At 32.4% G+C, this 23,686-nt stretch overlaps 4 protein-coding genes across 4 annotated transcripts in view; 1 reads left to right on the forward strand and 3 right to left on the reverse strand.

The window, feature by feature from the left end:
- LOC126770193 (TNF receptor-associated factor 4) overlaps positions 1 to 10,236 on the reverse strand; it is a 111,321-nt gene extending 101,085 nt beyond the window's left edge. The window contains exons 1-2 of the mRNA XM_050489446.1: positions 10,127 to 10,236; positions 8,228 to 8,280 (exon numbers count right to left, since the gene is read on the reverse strand). Of these exons, the coding sequence (XP_050345403.1) occupies positions 8,228 to 8,262 (35 nt within the window). The 5' untranslated portion in view covers positions 8,263 to 8,280; positions 10,127 to 10,236. The remainder of the gene's footprint in view (positions 1 to 8,227; positions 8,281 to 10,126) is intronic.
- A 4,743-nt stretch (positions 10,237 to 14,979) lies between these two features.
- On the reverse strand, positions 14,980 to 17,767 carry LOC126770225 (cytochrome b5 domain-containing protein 1). Its single transcript, XM_050489501.1, has 4 exons — positions 17,519 to 17,767; positions 16,909 to 17,164; positions 16,068 to 16,313; positions 14,980 to 15,134 (listed from the first exon to the last, which is right to left on the reverse strand). Exons 1-4 carry the CDS (start codon positions 17,765 to 17,767, stop codon positions 15,016 to 15,018), a joined length of 870 nt encoding a protein of 289 aa, XP_050345458.1. The 3' UTR covers positions 14,980 to 15,015.
- A 1,147-nt stretch (positions 17,768 to 18,914) lies between these two features.
- On the reverse strand, positions 18,915 to 22,079 carry LOC126770242 (RWD domain-containing protein 4). The gene is made up of 5 exons (XM_050489519.1): positions 21,976 to 22,079; positions 21,321 to 21,447; positions 20,442 to 20,545; positions 19,535 to 19,715; positions 18,915 to 19,230 (listed from the first exon to the last, which is right to left on the reverse strand). The coding sequence occupies exons 2-5, from the start codon at positions 21,426 to 21,428 to the stop codon at positions 19,069 to 19,071; spliced, it is 555 nt and encodes a 184-aa protein (XP_050345476.1). The 5' UTR covers positions 21,429 to 21,447; positions 21,976 to 22,079; the 3' UTR covers positions 18,915 to 19,068.
- Positions 22,080 to 22,361: 282 nt separating this feature from the next.
- LOC126770213 (uncharacterized) lies at positions 22,362 to 23,638 on the forward strand. Its single transcript, XM_050489476.1, has one exon. It carries the CDS (start codon positions 22,472 to 22,474, stop codon positions 23,498 to 23,500), a length of 1,029 nt encoding a protein of 342 aa, XP_050345433.1. The 5' UTR covers positions 22,362 to 22,471; the 3' UTR covers positions 23,501 to 23,638.
- Positions 23,639 to 23,686: the final 48 nt, after the last annotated feature.

A 23,686-nucleotide genomic window follows, 5' to 3' on the forward strand; every position in this document is an offset into this window, starting at 1 on the left:
TGTCTGTGTTTATCTTCATCAATCGCGGCCCACACTCGCCCACTATTGGGTTTATTTCATATTTCTCACGCCAACTCCTAATCTAGGATGATATAATAATTAATTATTATTAATTATCATGTAATTTCGAGGAAACTATGATTAAGTAACTCGAATAAGTAATATTAATATTTAATTAATAGTCAGATATTAATAGGCATAAAATATTATTATTGAAAAATGAAACTGTATTTTTTTATTTAAAATAGTAAGAAAAATTAACCATTCCTTACATCGTCAATGCGCCACAAGCCTTTGTAACCGAGATGTAATATTCCTTGTGCCGGTAGTAACACTGATTCACTCACCCTTCGAACCGAAACACAACAATACTAAGTATTGCTGTTTGACGGTAGAATATGAGATAAGGGGGTGGCCCATCAGCCCAGATGGGCACAAATCCTACCAAATAAATATTTGAAAAACATAGAAAGGACTAGACTATACAGACGATATTTGTATCTTTGCATATATTGTACATCACAAGCATCGACACATCAAGTCTTACAAAATGTTACCAAACACTGAGTTCGTCAGAATTCTCATAAAACAAGAGGGCGACATTCATATTTATCTTGGGTAATCGTATTTTATGGTATTTTATAATAGAATTAAATTTATTACTGTAATACCGTATTTATTTACTGTATTATTGAAGTATGCTTACAACACATAAACTTAGTATTTATTTAGTATACGAGCGCTCGGCACACGGTAGGGGCTGACTGAGACTTCGAGTGTCAGACGAGGAAACGTAAGATTTCAAGCGCCAGATGACGTCAGCGTAAAATTTCGAGCGTCAAATGACGTCAGCGTAAGATTTGTTATTGTAAGTTAATGAGTGCGTGAGATCGGTACACGGTAGAGGCTAACTGAGACTGAATGGTCACATGTGTTCACATCAATTCTCGTAAGTACCTCGGACTCGCACATTTTTTTGTTTAAATATTCATGTGTATGTATGTAGGTAATAAACACACTACCCACTGATCTCAATTACCAAATCATCTAACTCAAAGGTTATTTTGGAGGTTTGGAAGAAAACGCTAGTAAACGATAAGGCCGTCTTTTGTGCTGTAGATATTTTCTTTTTTTGGCTTAATTTTAAGTCTACATGTGTAATGTGGTTTTACAATAAATAAATACATACATATATACAAGGACATTTTGTTCCTTAGCATACTTAATTACAAATAAAATAACCGATTCAATTTTTTTGCGGTGTTACTGATTTGCTCGCGAAGAAATAATTCTTCAACGAGTTGCTCTATTCGTTCGACAAGGTAAGAGGTAAATCACATCCGCGCTATAATTAAAAATGTGAAAGTTAGTTTGTTTGATTATTCAGATTTCACGCATCAACGCCTTAACAGATCACCGTGAGAAGTACCCGGACTGATCGAGACCGAAGTGTGTATAGAATGCTTGGAAATAAAAAAGGGAAATGTTTTAAGATTTTTTTATACGCGAGGTGCGTATAAAAAAATCTATCTCTAAGGTTCTATTCTAGATTGATGGATAATATGTGTCAGAATTTATCATGACGCAATCAGGAACACACCAAATAAAAAGTGCTGCTCACATCAGACAAGCTCTGATCAGATTGCAGAACAGTCTATGCTTTCCTCTTTGAGTCTACATTCAGTATTTGATTCGAATTGCTATGATGTCAATTGCCAAAAAATAGAAATATATATAAATATATACAGGTAGTTTGTAATTATTAAAAATACCCAAATTAAATAGTGGTATTTACTCTTCTTTTTATAAAATATAGATGTGTCAATCGTGATGCGTTACACGTTTGGAATTCGTCTGCGCATGATACCGGTTCATATCACACGTGATTGTCTTAGACAGTGACGGACGTGATACCAGATGGCGCTCGAATTGCACATGCGCCCTCCTGGCACCGATTAGATTAAAATAAATATGTTAATCTGAATTCCTAAAGTAAAGATAAAAGTATCACATCCTAGTTTCATAATTTTTTTTGTATGACAAATTATATAAGATTTATTCTTGTACTATATATTGATTGGGACACTCGTAGATTGTTAATTGTATCCGAATTCAAAATTTAAAGAATATTTTATTCAAGTAAGCTCTTTCAAGTACTTTTGAATTGTTATACAAAATTATATTAAATGTTAAGCAACCATTGTTTTTTTTTATAAAAAAAAATCTATATTGTAATCTTTAAATAATAATTATTAAATGTTTCATGAGCTAAAACACACTTTTTACTGGTGGTTTGGCTTTGTGCAACCTCGTCTGGGTAAGTAAGAATGATGAGTGAGCCAGTGTAATTACAGGCAAAAGCGACATAACATCTTAGTTCCCAAGGTTGGTGGCGCATTGGTGATGTAAACGATAGCCACCATTTCTTACAATGCCAACGTCTTTGGGTATTGGTGACCACTTACCATAAGGTGACCCATATGCTCATCCTCATAAATCACCATCAGAGAAACATCCCCAAACATTTATATCCTAAAAAAGATTATAAATTAGGAATAATTTTCTATTTAATAGTCATGTTATTATAAAAAAATCCCTCATATTTACATAACATGAAATTGAGTCGAGTCATATTTTATTTTCATCTACAAACTGATGAAGCGTTCTTTAAACATCAATTATCTTATACTTTGTTCGTCGGTAGCGCAAATGAATCGTGAAATTAACATGTGACTAAGTAGGGAGCTAATTAATACAGTGTTCATGCTGCGATCTTCAAACTATTGTAAAAAGCGATGTTTTATAAGAAAATCTGTAATTAATAAAACAATATAAGTATGTGAATTAGTTTAGTTTGCCACATTAAAATTTATTTTCGAAAACGGCCCTGTAAATACTATTGGTGTCGATTTCCGTTCATGACAAATATTAGGTTTATTTTCACTGTATTTCTTACTAAGTTCAACGTTTGCAATTTATGGCAATCAATTACCTTCGCCTTACTTTCTTAAAAGAAAATACTTTTAATTTCAAATAACCTAGTTAAAGTAACAGCTTGTAAATATTATATAGCTGAGCCAAGGCCTCCTCTCTCTTTAAGAGGAAGGTTTGAAGTACATCCCACTACGGTTCTCCAATTCGGGTTGGTGTATAAACATGTGGCAGTTTTCATCCGACAAAATCAGATGACCGCCGTCGACTACTAAATAAATTATAACCACAAATAAAATACATAAAAACTAGATGGTGCTCAATTTGAACATCTTGCAATGCAAATTGAATAAAACCGTAATGCTAATAGCAATAATGTCACTATTTCAAATCATATTTATCGTTATTTTTTATACAATAGGTAGGCGGACGGGCAAATGTCGGCCACCTCTCGGATGATAAGTGGTCACCACCGCCCTTGGGAATTATGATGTAAAGCCCTACCACCAAGTAAACTATTAACGCACGTATGTTACTTAATATATCCAATATTATAATTCGATTTTTGCTCAGTTGAATCATTTTTCACGAGTGCCATTATTTCACTGTTTATTTTCATTACAGATTTAAATCCGTCCAAGCGAGAGACGTGTGCATGATTGATCGGCTGTCTCCAGCGCGCGATGCCGTGAAATTATTCTCATAATGATCAACAAAGCTATTTAAGATATAATATATTATCTATAGCACTATATAAAGTTATGTCTCATCCGTAACAGCCTGTGAATGTCCCACTGCTGGGCTAAAGGCCTCCTCTCCTCTTTTTGAGCACCCGAGAAGAACCGAAAAGACACGATTTCTTTTTTGTTTTTAATTTTTTTCTATATAAAAGTTATCAAAGTGTGATATTAACTAATTATTTATATAAAAGTATATTGACGGTTGAAAAATCGAAATCTTATTTCGTTTTAATTCCTTAATTCCGTAACAGCCTGTGAATGTCCCACTGCTGGGCTAAAGGCCTCCTCTCCTCTTTTTGAGGAGAAGGTTTGGAGCTTATTCCACCACGCTGCTCCAATGCGGGTTGGTGGAATACACATGTGGCAGAATTTCAGTGAAATTCGACACATGCAGGTTTCCTCACGATGTTTTCCTTCACCGTAAAGCACGAGATGAATTATAATCACAAATTAAGCACATGAAATTTCAGTGGTGCTCGCCCGAGTTTGAACCCACGATCATCGGTTGAGATTCACGCGTTCTTACCACTGGGCCATCTCGGCTATGTCTCATGTATTAACATAATATAACACAAATATCATTAGCATTTAAAAAAAGTCCTAATTGTCACTTAATTATATCGCCAATATTCCAATCTATATATATCTACACTAATGTAATATATAATGCACAAATGTGCAACTTTGTCTGTTTGTTACGCTTTCACGGCGAAACCACTGAAACGATTTTGATAACATTATGAAGCAAGCTTGTATCTCAAAAGAAGGACTCGGGCAACTTTTCTAAACGTAACATCTGTCCTCTCGCTATAAAACTAGTTCTTCATTATATATGTATGTTTTTCGCTTTGTACTGTGTGCGTTTTTTTTACAGTTTATCTGTTTGCGATAAAACTTTAATGGGCAGGTTTTACGCTCATGGTATTACGGCAAAGTACTATCACATAGAGATGTTTCAACGGTTAGAACACCTATATATACCATCTATCCTGCATGTGTATCCACCAATCCGCATTGGATTAGCGTGGTGGAATATGTTCCATATCTTCACCTCAAGAGAGCGAGATTAGCAGAGCTGTTACTTAACTTTTTTTACTTTAGTCAGTCAAAAATAATATGTAGGAAAATCGTTAATATTGTTACAAGTTATTTGCGTGCTTGTAACGAATTTATCAAAGAATTACAGCATCTAAATACGTATTAATCAAATGATATTGTTAAGATAAATCAATTATACAACTCATCTCGGTAATTGAACGTAAATATCTTGTTAATACAACATATTTTAGATTGATTTATGTACGAGCAATGAATATTACGCGTATTCGTAGCCGTTATCCGTGTCGTTGAGCATAAATGAAGTTTCAGTTATGTTTTATTAGTTTTCGCCCGCGACTTCGCCCATTTGTTTGGGAGTGGGTGAGTGTTAGGTATAAAAAAGTAGCTAATGCCCTTTCTTGTGATCCAAGTTTGCCTCATACCAAATTTAATCAAAATCGCTTCAGTGATTTAGCCGCGAAAGCACAACACACAGACAGAGTTACTTTTGCATTCATAATATTAGTATATATTAGGCCTTTTACGTGCTCTAAAGCTCGCTTTTTTTTCTGCGCGTACTTTTTTATTCCTGTTATAAAATACAATTATCATTGATGTAAATCATTACGATAGCAAAAAAAAAACAAAATAAAAAGGCAAGTTTTGACAATACATTAGTGTAAAATTCTTTTTTTAATACTTTTTTTTAATACTATTTGAAATGAAAATAATACTTTTTCTGTAGAATCGACTTAAATATACGAACTTTTTGATGTTTTTTTATTTGAATTAAAATTATTAGTATGTGAGAAGTGTTTTATAACGAGACGAAAAAGGCAGTGCCAATATGACTTCTACGGAATAAATATTACATGTAGTGTCAAGTTCGAGAATGTAGGGTTGTCAATTAAGTAAAAAAACATATATATTTAGCTTAATTTTGATTCGTCTATATTTTATTAAGTTCTATATTAAATTTAAATTTAACACATTTTATTACTAGTAAATAACAAATATTTAAAAAAATGTGTAACTGTTAAACGATCTTTAGCGATTTGTATTGTAATCTTACTTTAACAACCTTTTTGGTCTACTAGATAGCTTGTACTTTAAACTTTTATTTCATTAAAACATAAACTAATAAATTGGTTGGTAAACCTTACGAATCTACGGAGAATTTGGTAATTGCACCAGCATAAAACTTTAGAACAAACACAACATACAAACACATACGCACAGACATACAACACGTCTTTTAGTGTATTGTAGAAATGTTCAATTTCTGTGAACGAACAAAAGAAGTTGTATCAATTGAAGGACTGCTGACCGTGACAGGATCTACCTTTTTGGACACCAGTCTCCGCAAACATGATAGTGTACATAGCTGATATGACTTGCTCTCGTAACTTATAGAGAAATAAATAAATTCATTCATTCATTCATTCAAATTTATAATTAAGCATTGGTTCGTTCGGTAGTGTCAAAAAAGGCTCAATAATAAATATTTGTTACTAATTACTAAATAGCTTCTATATATAGAAATAGATTAAAAAGGTATATTAGTAGTAGTAGGCATGTTAGTGACAACCCTAATGAAAGCACGTCAATTTACTTCCTTAAACAGACAGGAAGCGGTACGAAAGCTCGTGAAGCTCATGATACAATATGACTATCAATGTAACAAATATATACTGTTATCGAGTTATTGACCAGTAAAAATTACGAGTCGGAATGCTGTCGGCTTCCGGGTGTTAATTCTGTTAAATTAAAAAAATGCTTAAGTAAAAAGATGAGCGAGATAAACTAATAATTTAGTAAATTATTTAGTTGTTCGAAGAGGGATGCTGTTGAGGAGGACGGCAGTCTGGGTAGCCACGCAACACCACTAAAAATCTATACTAATATTATAAATGTGAAAGTAACTAAACCACGGAACCGATTTTGAAAACGTTTGGTATGAAGTAACAGTAACAGTAACAGCCTGTTAATGTCCCACTGCTGGGCTCAGGCCTCCTCTCCCTTTTTGAGGAGAAGGTTTAGAGCTTATTCCACCACGCTGCTGCAATGCGCGTTGGTAGAATACACATGTGACATAATTTCAATGAAATTAGACACATACAGGTTTCCTCACGATGTTTTCCTTCACCGTCAAGCACGAGATGAATTATAATCACAAATTAAGCACATGAAAATTCAGTGGTGCTTACCCGGATTTGAACCCACGATCATCGGTTAAGATTCACGCGTTCTAACCACTAGGCTATCTCGGCTTAATATTTTTTTGGTATGAAGCAGCGGTCAAATACTAGTGAATTATGAACACAAATTAAGCTTAAGAAAACTGATTGATGCTTGCCAGCGTTTGACCCGCAACCTTAGTTTAAAATGTATTCTGACTACTTGAACTTTATCCATCGATAATAATCCATTTATTTAGATATAATAATATGATATGGATAGAAATTGCATGTTCACTATAATCCTTCGTTTGCCGGAGCGTAGAATATCTGTTCTGCGCACCCTAATTTTAATTTAATAAATATAGACTACAAATTGATTGCAGTTCAAAATTGGCAATTTGTCAATTGCATATACCTTTTTGGACTTTATTTATAAGCATTTGCAGTTATCGTATAAATCTCCATCCGTTCGACGTTTAACTATTTTACAATGATTTTAAAAAAAAGACATAGCTAGCTAGCTCGGAACAATCAATATTTTCTGTCTTTAAATAGACACAAATAATTTTCGGGGGTTATTTAAATGTGGTATCAATCGGCTTGTGTCATAATTGTTACACTTTATTTATTCACACGACGGCCTAAATTCATTATTTATTGTCACTGAACTTGATTGACACAAGGCGATGGACGACTAGTAGCAAAACGTCACAATTGGGACGTTTTTGAGTCTTCAGCTTACGCTCGCTATATTCTTTTTACTTGTATAATATTTCTATTTTAAATAAAAATAACATCACAATCACGAAACGTTTATAAATATAAATCTTTACCTTAACATAGACTTTGTACTTAACAAAACATCCGATAATTTCAAGTAAAATTCCCATAAAATGTCCATAATTTACGACTCTAATTATTATACATGTGTTCTTTATTTACAAAACGCTTCCTGGTCCCTAAGGGACTTGAGCTATAACCTATGACGACCGACGTAGAAAAACAGTCGTTAAAAACACATAAAATTATATATTAACAACTAAAATAGAGAGTACGGCCCTTTTCTAGTACGAGCAGCTATACAAAATTAGCCTTCGACTCTTCTTTATGTTGATAGAAATTGATCTAAAAAGTGACCATTCTTTAAATGTGGTAACTATGCTAATGTTAGTTAGTTTGTTAATTGTTACGCTTTCACGTCTTAAGTACTTAACCGATCAATTTTACATACACGTTGTCATGTACAGAAAAAGATAGACGTACTTTTTTGTGAGAGAGAGTATTAATTCTTGGTATCTATGATAATTTTATTTACATAATTAATATTTTTTTTCTTACCTGCTTAAGGAGACGTATATTGGTAAAGTAGCCATGACGAAATGTGGTGTTGCCTGAAAAGATTATTTTTGAAATTATTTAACATACTTTGTATTTTAATTGCTGATATCGCCACGCTTAAAAATATTAAACCTTATTAATCTGCAATTATTATTAGTATATACTTTAAGAAAAAGTTTAATTGATTTAATTGTTACCTTTTTTTGAATAAGTAAGTTAAAAAAAACAAAGTTGAATGAAACCTTTTTTGTCCATTTAAAAAAAAACGAACAATAACGATAACTAATTTAAAACCCTTAAACCGGACGCAATATCTGTTCGGTCATAGACAATAGTCGATAGGATTTATCTATTGTTTCGGCCCAGATAGCGTAATAGCTGTACTTTTTAATTTATGTTTTATTTAACACTTCAAAAAACAGCATTTTTTTATAATTAGAAAAGGAAAAAAATTTAATCTAATAGATTTAACATAATAATTACTTTTTACATTAATTTCAAATAAATACTCGTTTAAACATCACCAAAACCGGCCCTGGAACTCATTTAAACTTAGACATCTTCATAGTGAATATTTTTATATTTGTGATTTTTGGTGGTAAGTATTTACTACAATAATTTTCAAAAGTAAACATAATTAATAAAATTATTTATATCATGATTTATATAAAATATCATACCGGTTTTTATAGTAGTCATAAATTTTCTTTCATTATATTTTATTTAATATGTGTGTAGGAACTAATGCGTATCGTTATTAACATCTTTGGAGTGTTGTGTTTAGTTATATATGTAATTAAGAAAAATATAATAATGGTTTAAACTCTGATAAAAAGTGAATGATAATATAACTACTTAACCGACATTTTCCATTAAAATACTCTCATCAAAACACCCTAAACAATATAGGTCCTGACTCTTAGTTAATAGGGAGGGCGAAAATAGGGGAATAAAATCAATAGAGGGTACTAAAGCAATTTACTGAACGATCTCTTAGGCAATCCATCCTCTTTTATTTATTTTACACTTTTAGGCTATGAGTCATGGTTTTAATAACGTTATAAATAATTCAGCATGCATATATGTATTAGCTAATACTAAACGGACTTGGGTTTCTCCGGAGAACGTTAAGATATATGTATTTCGCGACATGTATGTCTTTTCCAATTTTGTTAATCTATTGTGTGCTAAAAATAATGACATTCAAGATGATCGAATGCGGTTGACAATCGAGGGGGGATACAAAGCCCTCGACTAAAACGCACAAAATTTGCAAGATCCTTCTTTAGATTTATATTTTAAGCCCCCTTTTAAAAGCTTAGGCTGTGAGTGACATACTCGTATGCCTTTTATGTATATACAGATGCAAATTTACAAATATGCTTGTATGTTCAAAAATAATTATTGAAACTACGTACTCGTAAAACAGATTAGTCTACAAGAGAAGATGCTTGGAAACTTAAGAAACTACGAAAACGAAAATCTTACTATTAAGCGTCGAATTAATGTAATTTGTAAACCATTGTTATCGTTATTTGTTCCAAAAAATCGGTGAAAAAGCAATTCATGAACATACAAGATATGTAAACACACATTCGCAAAAATGGAAAATTGACAAAATTTAGATATTCAAAAATCGAACCCATTAAAACAGACACACTATAATGGCATCCACTTAGACATGGAAAGTTAAAAATGTAAGCATCTACATTAATAGATACGTATAAATAAGACAACGTATAAAATAAATATTCGTTTGAATAATACATATATAAGTTATTAGTTTACATTTTGTTACTAGGATACTAACAAAATTTGTTAAAAAAAGTTGTGTGAAACTTTATAATACAAAAATAATTATATCAATTACATACGAGACTAATAAATTTTTATACTTACAGAATCTTTTGTAAACTTGGATTAAAAATTTAAAATCCACCTATCTTTATAGATTATACATATTATATTGTTTATAAAAAATAACTTTTAAGACCACAAACACAACACAAGTTTTATCAATAGAGGGCATTGACACGAAAACACCACAAAAAAACAACGTCCTTGCCGCGCTTTTCTACGTCAAACGTGCGTGCGTTCCGTCACTGAATTATTATCTGGGGACGAAAATGGCCGGTGTGTCTGCTAGCCGTTTATTTTTACTGCAGCTTTGCATGGGGTAGCTAGCATAGTTTGGGGTAACAAGTGAATTATCCAATCCGCGCATGCGTGGTCGCGTCACTTGTGCGCGCAAATTAGCGGGTATATTAGAAATAGAACTATCGTGTGGGGTAGATAGAATTTATAGGACTTGCGTAATATAAATATTTTTGTGTTGTTAGTTAAATAAAGTTTTTACTAATTGTTCGACCTTGACAGAGAACCTAATCATTTGTATTAATACGGAAATATAAAAATACACAATTTAGGACTTATAATAAAAAATATACATATAAAAATAACAACCTTAACACATAGATTAATATTTCCATTAAGCATTAAGCACTCAATTCGCTTTAAGCTTTTTTGACCAAGAAAAACACCGGCAGTCACAGGAACCGCGCTCAGCTGAGCGTGGCGCGTATGGCGTATGGGACGTGGCGTTGCTATGGTTTGTGAAGAAATGGTATTGTTGGGGCGAGACAAATGAATATTTATAACTTTAGCTCGTTCAACAATAGCGTGTTGAGTAATCGAATTTATATCGCCTGACTATTGCATTGTACTAATGTAAAAGCTTAAGTTGTGAACAAAAACATTTCATTCTGTATTGAGTACACAGAATGTTCATAAGGCATATGCATATTTTAAAATTATTATCAATTACACATTTAACCACGGGCCACAAGCGAAAATTATTCGTTAAATTTCGTGGAAATCGAAAATTTTAAGAGCCTTTATGCCTTTCGACGAGGGATTGCTAAAATGACTGACTTTAAAAAAAACCTACACAAAAGTTTATTACTATTTACTGATATTAGAAAAATTATATATAACTAATTCAGAATTACCCATAAAAATTTGTCTTAAGTTATTTCTGTAAACTACTAATAAACTTATGTTATTAATGTATTCAGATTATTTCCTAATAGTATAATTAATACTAAGAATTCGTTATCTATATTGTAATAATAATAATAATAATATCCTGGGACATTTTTCACACACGGCCATCTGATCCCAAATTAAGCTTGTACAAAGCTTATGCTATGGAAACCAGACAACTGATATATTACATATACTACTTTTTTTTTTGTAAATACATACTTATATAGATAATTACACCCAGACTCAGGACAAACATACATGTTCATGCACACAAATGTCGGTCCTGGATGGGAATCGAACCCACAACCTTCGGCGTGAAAGGCAAGTGTTCTACCAACCACGCCAACCGGCTCGTCGAATATTGTATACTAATAATACACTTTATTATGTAATATTACATGTTATTTCACTGGTGGTAGGGCTTTGTGCAAGCTCGTTTGGGTAGGTACCATCCACTCATCAGATATTCTGCCGCACAATAGAAGTACCTGATATTGTTGTGTTCCGGTTTGAAGGGTGAATGAGCCAGTGTAATTAGAGGCACAAGGCACATAACATCTTAGTTCCCAAGATTGATAGCGCATTGGCGATGTAAGCGATGGTTAACATTTTTTACAATGCCAATGTCTATGGGCGTTGTTGGCAACTTATCATCAGGTGGTCATACGGTCTCGTCCGTCTACCTATAGTATAAAAATAAAAAAAATACAAATGCGAAACTCTGTGTGTCTGTTACGCTTCCAAGGCTATACCGTTGAAGCGATTTTGATAAAATTTGGTATGAAGCGAACTTGAATCCCAAGGACGGACGTAGTCTTCTTTTTTACCTAATACTCGCCCATCTCCCCTAACACGCGGGTGAAACCGCGGCGATTACTAAGTTCTATATAAAAATATGAAATCCATATCGTTTTACTTAATTCGCTTTGCTTGCTATTTGATAATAAATTAATTGTTGATGTTTCGAGACGCTCTGATAACTAACGCAAGTGATCCTGAGAATAATAAAAAACAACAGACATAAGAACAGTTAGCTACGAATAAGTAATCATTTATAGCTCCTTTAGAAGGTAGTAAAAAGGTTTATAGTTGATAAAAAACTATCATCGTTATATTCAACTCGCTTTGTATACTTTACAATATTAATCTTTATTGAATTGTAATAGTAACATTAAGTATTATAATAATAAAATGTTGTACTTTACCGCTTGGACCATTCGCGTCGTTATCCAGACGCCGTAGGACGTGAAGTAAGATTGGCAGGATAGGTTGGATTGTTCATTAAGGAAATATTTTAGGGAAAAATTACACTTGTATTAACAAAAAAAATTAAATATGCTAATATATATATATATATATATATATTACACAATGTTACTGTATAATATAGTACACGATGTATGTTGCAATTAGATTTAATCTATCGCCCGCAGCTTCGCCTGCCTGTTTGGGGTGAAGGCATGCTTAGGTATAAAAAGCTGTCCTTCCTTGGTGTTCCAGCTTGCTTTTACCCGATTTTCGTCAAAATCGGTGCAGTAGTTTTGCTGTGAAAGCGTAACAAACAGACAGAACTATAATATTAGTATACATGACTGCCTCGTTGGTCCAGTGGCTTGATGTAAGGCCGCAGACCCGGAGGTCCTGGGTTTATTTCCCAGGTCAGGCCAATAAAAAGTTATTGGATTTTTCTGTCAGAAAATTCTCAGTAGCAGCTCGGAGTCTGGAAGTTGGCAGTGTGTACACTCCCGTGCCTCGGAAAACACGTAAAACCGTTGGTTCTGCGCCTGAACTCTTTCCGATCGTATCGAATTGCCGTCCCATCGGATTATGAGAGTTAGGGAATAGAGAGTGCACCTGTGTTTGCGCACACACTTGTGCATTATAATATGTCCTGCGAAGTTGGCTAATCTCTTGAGATTGTCCGCCGTGGCCGAAATCGGTCTGGAGGACATTAATATTATTATTAGTATATTATATTATTAGTATACATAACATTATCCGCGTTGAACGTTACCGAACTAGGGTCATCAACAAAGGGTCGTTCTGAAAATTATGTTATGTGAAATATTTTTTTAATGAAATGTTACATTTAAATAAAATATCTACAAAATATATGTAATAAAAATTATTTATCTTAAATACGTATAAGGATTTTTTTAAATCGGTCTACAGATTGATTAGAACAAATAAACTAGTCAGCTTTATAAATATTATTACTATAGCTTTTCTATTTAAATACGAGATTATACGTTTTATGTAAAGGTATTTTTAACATAGAAATTTATATAATTAATTAATATTCCTTAGGCACAAATATCACTGCGCACGCGCCAAGCAAAAACGTCCCTACTCAGAGAACGGAACGACACGCTTACAATCATAGTCAATGCTTTATAATTGTTAGAATTGGAGATCGGTAACAATAAAGAAAAACTTATGGTTTTTCTTTATTGACATTAATTATAAAATAAAAAAAACTATAATTTTTCTTATTTAAAATGTCCATCAGTAACGTAAGATTATTATTATAATTCCATAATAAACAATTGGTTACCGGTAACCTGTATTCAGAAATGACGTTCACTCGTTCAATTCGCTCTACCTAGCACACAAATGGCATTTTTTATCAATATGACAATTCTAACACGACCCGTTTGCCGAATTCCTATGACATATTTGTTTCAATGTCATAAATAGTCGATCGATTGAATGACATTGAAGATCGAGGGGATGAAACGCCCCTTTAAAAGCTAAGATCCTTTCTTTATATGTAGTTTAAGCTATGAGTGTTTCATTATGAATGTGATAGAAAAGGAACTGAAACAATGACCAGCAGTGCTATTCCATAATTAATTCTGTATATCACTTGAAGACTTTCATGCGTCCTTAAAATGTAATAACTATTATTAAGCAATTATTATCACAATTATTACATTTCTGACATTTAATTGATTCTGCTAAACGTCAATATTGTTTTGAATATTATTTCAGCCACAACAGCCATTCACAGAGAGACTAGCCAACGGATGGTACGACAATCCGACAAGACTGGAAAGAGTTTAGGCACAGGACGAAAGGCTTAACGTGCTTTACAGGGCTCGGGGGTGTTCCTATCCACTCCCAACTTCCAGACTTCGGGTGGATACTGAAAATCTTTAACAGTAACAAATTTATTTATTACATTTACATTTTTGATTGTTTTCTCCGAAATTTCCCTCTAATACAACTGTGTTCACAGCTGTGAATCCTACACCAAATTGTTTAGTAATATTAATATATATATTTATACTTAATATACTACCAATCTCTTATATACACATTTAGTTACACTTTGAATAATACAAATACAATACTGAGAAAATTGCAATATAAAGTGGAAATAAAGGCGTATTTATTTTATACTATTAAACTGTCACAATTAAATTGAATATATTTGAACAGTCGTGAGAAGTATTATGTTAGATACATAATATTAAATGTTAAATTATCCATACAGAACCCAGAACACGCGCTAGTGCATTCGTAGTCACGATCTTTACCGTTGATTTTGCAATCAAGTACAACGCTGGTATTTAAACATATTTATTAATGCATTTTATACAAAAAACATGAATAAAATATAAAAAAGCATGTTAAACAAAAAAGTTATGCAACATTTTTTTATTGAATAAATAAAAAGCGATTTGATTTCAATATTTTCAGTTCGATGATGATGATTTCGAAATAATTAATCATTTAAGAAATTACAGATCGCAGTGCTTTTTTATTATTTGCGTTTGGGGTATACCAACTTCATGCTTTTCGTGACATTCGTTGAGAACACATCCTTTATGAATACAGAAGCACACAGATCTTGGTGGGTCTAAAAATACATTTACAAATATGATTATATTATACGTATAAAATGAAGTACTATGTAATAAAACTAATAAGGACGTGTATGCGTCTATAAAACTGTAAGTACTACATGACATGAATAGTTACGCGTTCCACCTTTCAACGGATAGAATAAGTATCCATAAAGCGTTTATACTTAATGACAAACATACAAAGAAACAATCATTTTTATTTATTAAGATTTGCGATTTTAATAAATTTACTTACAAAGTTTTTGCTTCCGCCAGGCATTAAATAAATTATAAACACTTATTAACATCGAGCCGAGATGGCCCAGAGGTAAGAACGCGTGAATCTTAACCGATGATCGTGGGTTAAAATGACCGGGCAAGTACCACTGAATTTTTATGTACTTAATTTGTGATAATAATTCATCTCGTACTTTACGGTGAAGGAAAACATCGTTAGGAAACCTGCATGTGTCTAATTTCACTGAAATTCTGCCACATGTGTATTCCACCATCTCGCACTGAAGCAGCGTGGTGGAATAAGCTCCAAACCTTCGCTTTAAAAAAGGGGGAGGAGGGCTTTAGCCCAACAGTGGGACATTCACAGGCTGTTACGGTATTAAGATCTTAAGGTATGGTCTTTTTCGTTTTAAGAGATATGCTATTCTGTAAGAACTCACTTCATTACTCACCCGTAAAATGTATTCATGAAATATTATAATTATTATAGTCAATGTTGCATATCACTTTCTGACATTTCACGACCGTTTTCTGCGGTAAGTTTCGAGTTTGTTCTTACAGAATAGCCTTAAAGGCCTACGCAAGCGAAACGATTATGGCTTGTTAAAGGAAAACCACTTTTTCTTAACTAAATGTGAAGAGGAGATCCAAAGTGGACAAATCACCAACAATTACCTATTAAGGACAGAGAGTAACTAAAGAAAACATACCTTCAGTCAAATCATCGTTATAATACAGCAAGATATCAGGAATGTGAATATTCTCTGGTAATGAGAACTCACTGAAGAGATCTCTTTCGTCAGGGATACCATTTTCTGCTAGATTTTTGTTGTAGTCGAGTCCTTTGCCAAGATACCTCCAGGTGTATGAAAGCATGTGGGTATTATGAGGCAGGTAGCGCATCATGATCTGATATATCGTCTCTTCGGAGCAAACTTCTAATGTCACGCTGGAACCTTATTTGATAGAAATGGGAGGTTTAACTCGTAATGACACATATGAATTAAGAAATAGCTTAGTACTTAAATACTAAACAAGGCTTAAGGTCGAAGTAAGATCGCAGGTCGGACCAATAAAAAAATATTTCGTTTTTCAGATCGATCGATCATGTTCCAGATTTCTCTCTGATCGTGTCACATTATCCTCCCATATAGTAACTAATGAGATTGAACCTTTGTGGATTATCTCCTTAGCAGTAGACTAGTCTCTGTTCAGAATTCTTGCCGTGGCCGTCGAGAATCAGGAGGACATCATCAATTTTTTTTTAATTATTAACCGCTGCAACTTATGTAAGTAGAATGGGACGGACATAGTGCTGAAGTCAATGAAGTGGATGATTGCATAGTGCACTTGACATTAGTTAAGTTTAATACTTAGTTTTTACCACGAAAATATTGTTCGTTCAGGGTTGCAACCTTATTAAAATTTACGTATAAAAGTTCATATATACATACATATAACGCATTATTATTATACCTATTCATTTTTATTTATCAATAATATAACTGAAATAAAGTAATTACTCAAGACAATTAATTTGAAGTTGAATACCAGTCAAAGTATTAGTTATCCTAATTGGTCTGGTCCTCTCCGTTACTTTTCCCACTACATTGTTCTCATCCAACCACCAAGGTTTCGTGATCGGACGCCAGCGTGTGGAGGGCACTACTGGCTGCTCATTACCTGGACCGTGTCGATGGTAAGGCGTAATTGAACCCACGACTGGATGCGTAAAATGTGCCCAATTATCACCATTAAACCAATGGCTTAAATCTTTTCCAGCATACGCTAATACGGCCATTGCTAACTGAAAAAATAGTTTTAGACTGAATTACTAGGTACATTAAATTTATCCTTGAAAAATTAGAAGTCAAATTGTTTTTACTTAAACATAAATGCAATGATTTATATATGGTCAGTCTCGACGATATTGCTATTATTGCAAGATCACTGCTAGAGCTGACAGCGCACCCTGCGTAATGGATCGAAGCGCTTACGAGTCTTTGCTTAAGCAGTTGACATGCACTTCGTGCGAATCTTTGATACACGATTGTACTCGAAGAGCGTTAAATGTTTTGAAAATTTCTCCCATAAACACATACATCAGTAGGGTCATATTAGCTTAACAGCTTGCAATAAATAATTAAATAAAAATGTTTACTCGTTTCCCATCACAATATGAAAATCCTCGTTTGAAGCAATTACAGTATTCTACGCAAGTGTCTTCGCAAAACCAGCTTTTAACTGGACATGAACAAGTTTTGTTGATGCACTTGCAGATCGTAAACTGTGCCTTCAGCCAAGAGGTAAGGTTCCGTACCACGCCGTTTACAGAAACCCAACAATCGGTAGCTTTATTGTGAAGTGCTACTTCAGCCGGCGTATACCATTCTTGTTTCGTATAAATCATTATAGTTATTATAATTTTTTTTAAAGTAAATAAAATTTAAAGTAATTATAATTTAGGTAAACATAAATTGTTATATTTTGACAGCGATTAAAGGTGTATACAACAATAAAACGTAATGATGTATACTCTTTGCGCAACTAAATTTTCAACCTCCTTTTTCATTGTATAAATTAAATAATTTAGAAATATAAAATAGTATACTGTTTAGAAATTTTAAAATATAATATAATGTAAACTGAGTAAAAGCTTCGCTTCTTCATATGAAAATTTCAATTATTATAGACTAATATAATATATATAGTCATTAATTATTACGGAAACTTTATCTTATCTATCAAGATGGGAACTTTCTCGAAGAGAATCATAAAGTTTTAAGCGTAAATACCAATTTTCTATGAACAATAAGTTTATAAATTTCCAACCATTTCCCTTATTAACTTTTTTCACGAGATGAATAAAAAAATAGCAAAGTTACTTAAGATGAAAGTAAGATATTGCTCTTTATCTTTTCTAATAAAAGTTGTTTCTTAAAGGTTAGAAGGGGATACAACTAAAAATAAAATAAGCAATGTTTATTATAAATATATTATATAAATAAAAATTTAGATATAACAATCATGTAAGAAGAATTTTACAATTACAAGCATTTACTCATTTTGAAGGCAGCTTAACTAGATTTATCGTACAAATAAATCTATTTGTAATGTTATTTAAGAACTTTTCTATGATATTGACGATGTTGCTATTTGATATTGACTACTAAATAAAAAAAGTTCTATTTTCAAAATAAATTGCAAAAAAATGCGAAGTATATCATTTATTTACTTAACGGTAATTAATGCACCAGATACGATTGTACAAAGGCTTTTATAAGCTTTCCATTGACTAAGTCTGATAAATTGGCTGTTAATAATATATTTAATTATTATAAGTAATAAGCACACAGGTAACTTAGTACCATTATTTTCATATTTAAGATTATATAAACAATTATTTCACAATTAAATAAAAAAACCACAGTTACGCACTTACTTTTTTATTTATTTTACGGCCCTGGACACGAGTCATTTACTACCTTTCCTAAAGTTTTTTTTTACTATATTAAATATATTGCCATATGAAAAAACTTGTAAAATAAAAAAATAAATAAAAAAAAAAGTTTATTAAACGTTCGAAGGCAACTTTATTAATTTTTATTTAAGATCTCGTACTTATAAAGATCGGAGGCAACCAATATTTTGATTGTATATCATTCATAATTGGAAATGAAATATCGACCGCGCATGCATAGCGGATTAGTGTCAAGAGGGCTGGTGCGGCGCCTGCGAGAGATGTTTGACGATGTCGACCCAGTCCCAGCCGCGCGGCCGCTCGCCCGCGCGCCCGATCTCCGCGCGGTCCCACGCTCGACGTTTCTGCGATTTACTCATCTGTTCCTTTTTCTCAGGTTTCTTTGATTCAGTCTAAAATATTCATATAATATTATTTCATATTTAAAGAAAAAAGTCAAAGTCACACTGTACACATTCTACAGCTAAGTTAAGGGCGCTTTCTCAATTTTTTTTTTTTACGAATAAAAATTTTGAGCAGTGACTTTTCATACGCTCAATTTGTGTTTATAATTCATCTTATGTTCATCTTTTAAGAATAAATAATGTATGCTATATGTAGACTGAATCGAGAAAAGGCCTTTGTCCAGAAATTGGACACAAACAAACTGTTACTTTACTTCCTATTATAATATATATAATAATAATCGCATCCCACCTGTTCAGTAATAGCAATTTTTTCGACTCTCGCAACAACGGCTTCCTCCGTTTGTTCAGCTAAGATTTCTGAAACCTTTTCTTTGAGACATTCAAACAAGGTATATGTCATTGCGCATCCCACCCATTGATCAGCTTCCGCATTCACAATAGAAAGTATTTTATCCTTTACTGATGGTAATCTGGAAAAATATGTAATTAGAAAACGGTTAGATATTTAAGAATATTTTTACTAAATATATTTATGCACAAATTTTTCTGTCTCATTTGTTTAGTGGCTAGCTTACAAGATTGCAGTTTAAACTCATGATGTTGTACATTATGGGTTTAAATAACAGTAGGATAATGAAAGACTATTAGGATTTCCTTTAATGAATGTAACACAGCCTGGATTATGATGGATATCATCAATAAATTTAAAATACATAAAACCATTAGTATCCAAAGATGTTAAGGCGTAAGACCGTCTCGGTAAGTAACACTCACTCATCTAATATTCTACTGCCAAACAGCAACACTTAGTATTGTTGTGTTTAAGGGTGAAGGGTGAGTGAGCGGGAATGTAAGGAATGGTCAATATTTCTTACAGCGCCATTGCCTATAGGCGTGGTGGCCACTACCACCAATACCAGGTGGCCCACTTGGCAATTCACCCAACTATAATTTATTTAAAAAAAAAATTTGCTTCTAATATCCTTCTTACAATAACCCAATTATTAGAGGGAGTGAGACGAGATTACACCTGAATTTACACACTTGCACACTCTATGTCATGCGCAGTTTGCAAATCTCTCTTTAAAAGCAGTAATGTCTCTTTAAGAAATGCCATAGCCAAAATAGTTCAGTGGGACATCATATTGCATAATTGTGCTTGTAAATTGAATAAAAATATTTGAAGCTATACTTACAAACTTTGATTATAAAATATTTCTAAATTGAAACTTGGCTTCTCAGTGGGATATGTGGGTCCCCATAATATTTCTAATATAAATGACTTATCTCCCTCTATGTACTGAAATTGAAAAGACACATTAAAAATATATATATGTATAAGTTTCTAATATATTTTAAAGTAATTATATGTTTAGTAGCAATAAAGTATTAACTGCCCCTATCGTCAAACACACATGGTCGGGCCGGTAAAGATACCAAAGCTTTTCTGTTAATAAAATTTGAGGAGTACTCGAACTTAGACTTTGAGTGTTATAAAAAAATTTTATGACATGGCAAAACAATAATATTGTGTAAGTAATAAGTATCTTTACATTATATATGAACTAGTCCACCCAAGACTTCACCCATGTGAAGTGAAATGGTATTAGGCACTCTATGTCTTTTTCTGTATCCCTGACAATGTGTATGTAAAATTTCATGATGATCAGTTGAGTAGTACAAACAAACAAACATTCACACTCACTTTTGCATTTATATTATTAATAATATATAATAATAATACCCTGGAACATTATTCACACACGGCCATCTGATCCCAAACTAAGCAGAGCTTGTGTTATGGAATCCAGACACCTGATATACTACATATACTACTTTTCTTTTGTAAATACATACTTATATAGATAATTACACCCAGACACAGGACAAACAGACATGTTCATGCGCATAAATGTCTGTCCTGGGTGGGAATCAAACCCACAACCTTCAGCGTGATAGGCAGGTGTTTACCAACTACACCAACTGGCTCGTAAATTGTTATTAGTAAGGATATCTTTAGTTTTTTCTGATTACAACAAATCCATATAAAAACCTAACATATAAAACTACACAACCTTATATTGATAGGATTTAGCATCAACTTGTTTAAAGTTTTCATCTCCTTCATAAATAGATTTAAGAACTTCTATCTCCTCTGCCTGCTGCTCAGCGTCATCAGACATTGTAATACTTAATGTGATCCTGAAATTTATAAATGTCTTTTAAAGTTATGATTTAAATACATCTTAATATTTTTATAATAATACTATATGTATGACTAATTAGTTTAGAAAAAAGATTGTACATGCTAATTCACTTGTCTTAAATCATTTTCATTTAAATATTGTTTTTTTCAATATGTACAATATAACTTTTGTAAGCACATACTTTCAAATATATATTCTTCAGTCCGTAGTGTATAAAATATATTTTTAATGGTGTTTGTATTATATTTATAAATAGTCTGAATATAACCTCAAACTGTAATGTTTGAATATTTAAAATATGCAAACATATTATATTAACAACATCGCCACCACATGTATGTAAATTAATGTAATATACGGATTTTGTCAATAATAATTCATACATTTTTAAAGGAATACACTAGAAATAGGATAATACCATTAATATATTTTAGTTAGTGTATCATGCAAAAATAAAGTCCGTTTTTAAAAAGCACCGTTATATTGTTAGTTTTTATAATATATTATATTATAAAAACTGTACCTGTCTAAATAATATTAATATTTTTCTAAAATAAATTTATTTAATTTATTAACATGTTTTTCGGTATCCATAAATTCTTCACTTTCTTGTCTAACTGACATTTGTCAACCAAACAGCTGGTAACTTGTTGTTAGCTGTTGCCAAGATTAACAAAAGTTGACAGTAATAATTTGTAACGTAGAAATTAAACATAACATATAAACAAATCATCTATAATTATAATTAAACAATTTGAGCGAACTTTATTAATTAAGAATGCTAAAATAATATTTATTTATTTTTTTAAATGTTAGCCATAGCAAAATATTGATATGATTGTTTGATTCGAGTTTTGTACTAACAAACTAACATGGCAATAATACCTTCTTTGTCACTAGAATACGTTATTTGAAATTTCAATAAGCAATTTCGCAAGTGATACTAAACTTGATTATATTAATTGAAAAGTTATAAAAACAAGGACTGTGAACATTAAAGTGGTTAATATATATTCGCAATGAATATTCCAAAATGTGATTGCAAAGAAAATCGACCTCCAGCAGTAGGACGATCTCATTGTGCGTGTTTTACAAATACTCAAAAAATGCCAGCTGGTAGCTTTAAAGTACCAACAATACCTGTTAACCGTCCGGTTCTTAGTAATAATAAAGAGCAGCCAGGAAAACAAGAAGTAAAGAGAAAGGACGATAAAAAGAAACAATGGGCACTGACTGATTTTGACTTAGGACGCCCGCTCGGAAAAGGTAAATTTGGGAATGTGTACTTAGCGAGAGAAAAGGAATCACATTATGTTGTGGCACTTAAGGTACTTTTTAAAAGTCAGATCCTAGATTCGGAAATAGAACACCAGGTCAGACGAGAAGTTGAAATACAGTGTAGACTAAGGCATCCAAACATTTTACGTATGTATGGTTATTTTCATGACGAAAAAAGAATATATTTAATATTGGAATATGCAAAACACGGTGCGCTTTATAAATTGCTGAAAGAACGCGGGCGTTTCGATGAAAAAACAGCAGCTATTTACGTACGCGACTTAACAAAGGCACTGATCTATTGTCACACAAAGAAAGTTATTCATAGAGATATTAAACCAGAAAATTTGTTGATCGGCCATAACTTTGAATTGAAAATAGCTGATTTTGGTTGGTCTGTTCATTCACCATCTTCAAGGCGTATGACACTATGTGGAACGTTGGATTATTTATCACCTGAGATGATTGAGGGTAAACCTCACACCTACGCAGTTGATATATGGAGTCTTGGAGTTTTATGTTACGAGTTACTTGTAGGCTTACCTCCATTTGATGCGAAGGACTCCCATCAAACATATAGAAAGATAAGGTATGTAATAATTAAATATCCTGACTTTGTTACTGAGAAGGCAAAAGACTTAATGGGAAAATTATTAGTTATAAATCCCGAACAAAGATTACCTTTAACTCAAGTTCTACAGCATCCATGGATTATAGAAAATGCTCCTGAAGGTGTCCATCCGCCTATATGTAATACTGAACAAAAATAATTCAGATAACAGGTTTTATATGAGATCTATTTCCAAATGGTGACTAATTCGTTACCAAATATTGTCTAATTATAGAATAATTTGCTTTAGTATGTGTTGAAATTTATTTGTATCAATTAGTGATTTATGAAGTAATTATGCCGAATTATAGATTAAACTACACTAGTTACAAATATTTTAAGTATT

Source organism: Nymphalis io, chromosome 8, assembly GCF_905147045.1.
Source record: "Nymphalis io chromosome 8, ilAglIoxx1.1, whole genome shotgun sequence".
NCBI lineage: Eukaryota > Metazoa > Arthropoda > Insecta > Lepidoptera > Nymphalidae > Nymphalis > Nymphalis io.

Coding starts and splice junctions, on each gene's coding strand:
- LOC126770225 (XM_050489501.1), bottom strand. CDS start 17,767: ATGATTTATACGAAACAAGAATGGTATACGCCGGCTGAAGTAGCACTT. Junction 16,314..16,908: donor GATAACTAATACTTTGACTG/GTATTCAACTTC, acceptor CTATCAAATAAG/GTTCCAGCGTGACATTAGAA. Junction 15,135..16,067: donor TAACGATGATTTGACTGAAG/GTATGTTTTCTT, acceptor ATGTATTTTTAG/ACCCACCAAGATCTGTGTGC.
- LOC126770242 (XM_050489519.1), bottom strand. CDS start 21,428: ATGTCTGATGACGCTGAGCAGCAGGCAGAGGAGATAGAAGTTCTTAAA. Junction 19,716..20,441: donor ATATTTTATAATCAAAGTTT/GTAAGTATAGCT, acceptor ATATTTTTCCAG/ATTACCATCAGTAAAGGATA. Junction 19,231..19,534: donor AAATTGCTATTACTGAACAG/GTGGGATGCGAT, acceptor TGAATATTTTAG/ACTGAATCAAAGAAACCTGA.
- LOC126770213 (XM_050489476.1), top strand. CDS start 22,472: ATGAATATTCCAAAATGTGATTGCAAAGAAAATCGACCTCCAGCAGTA.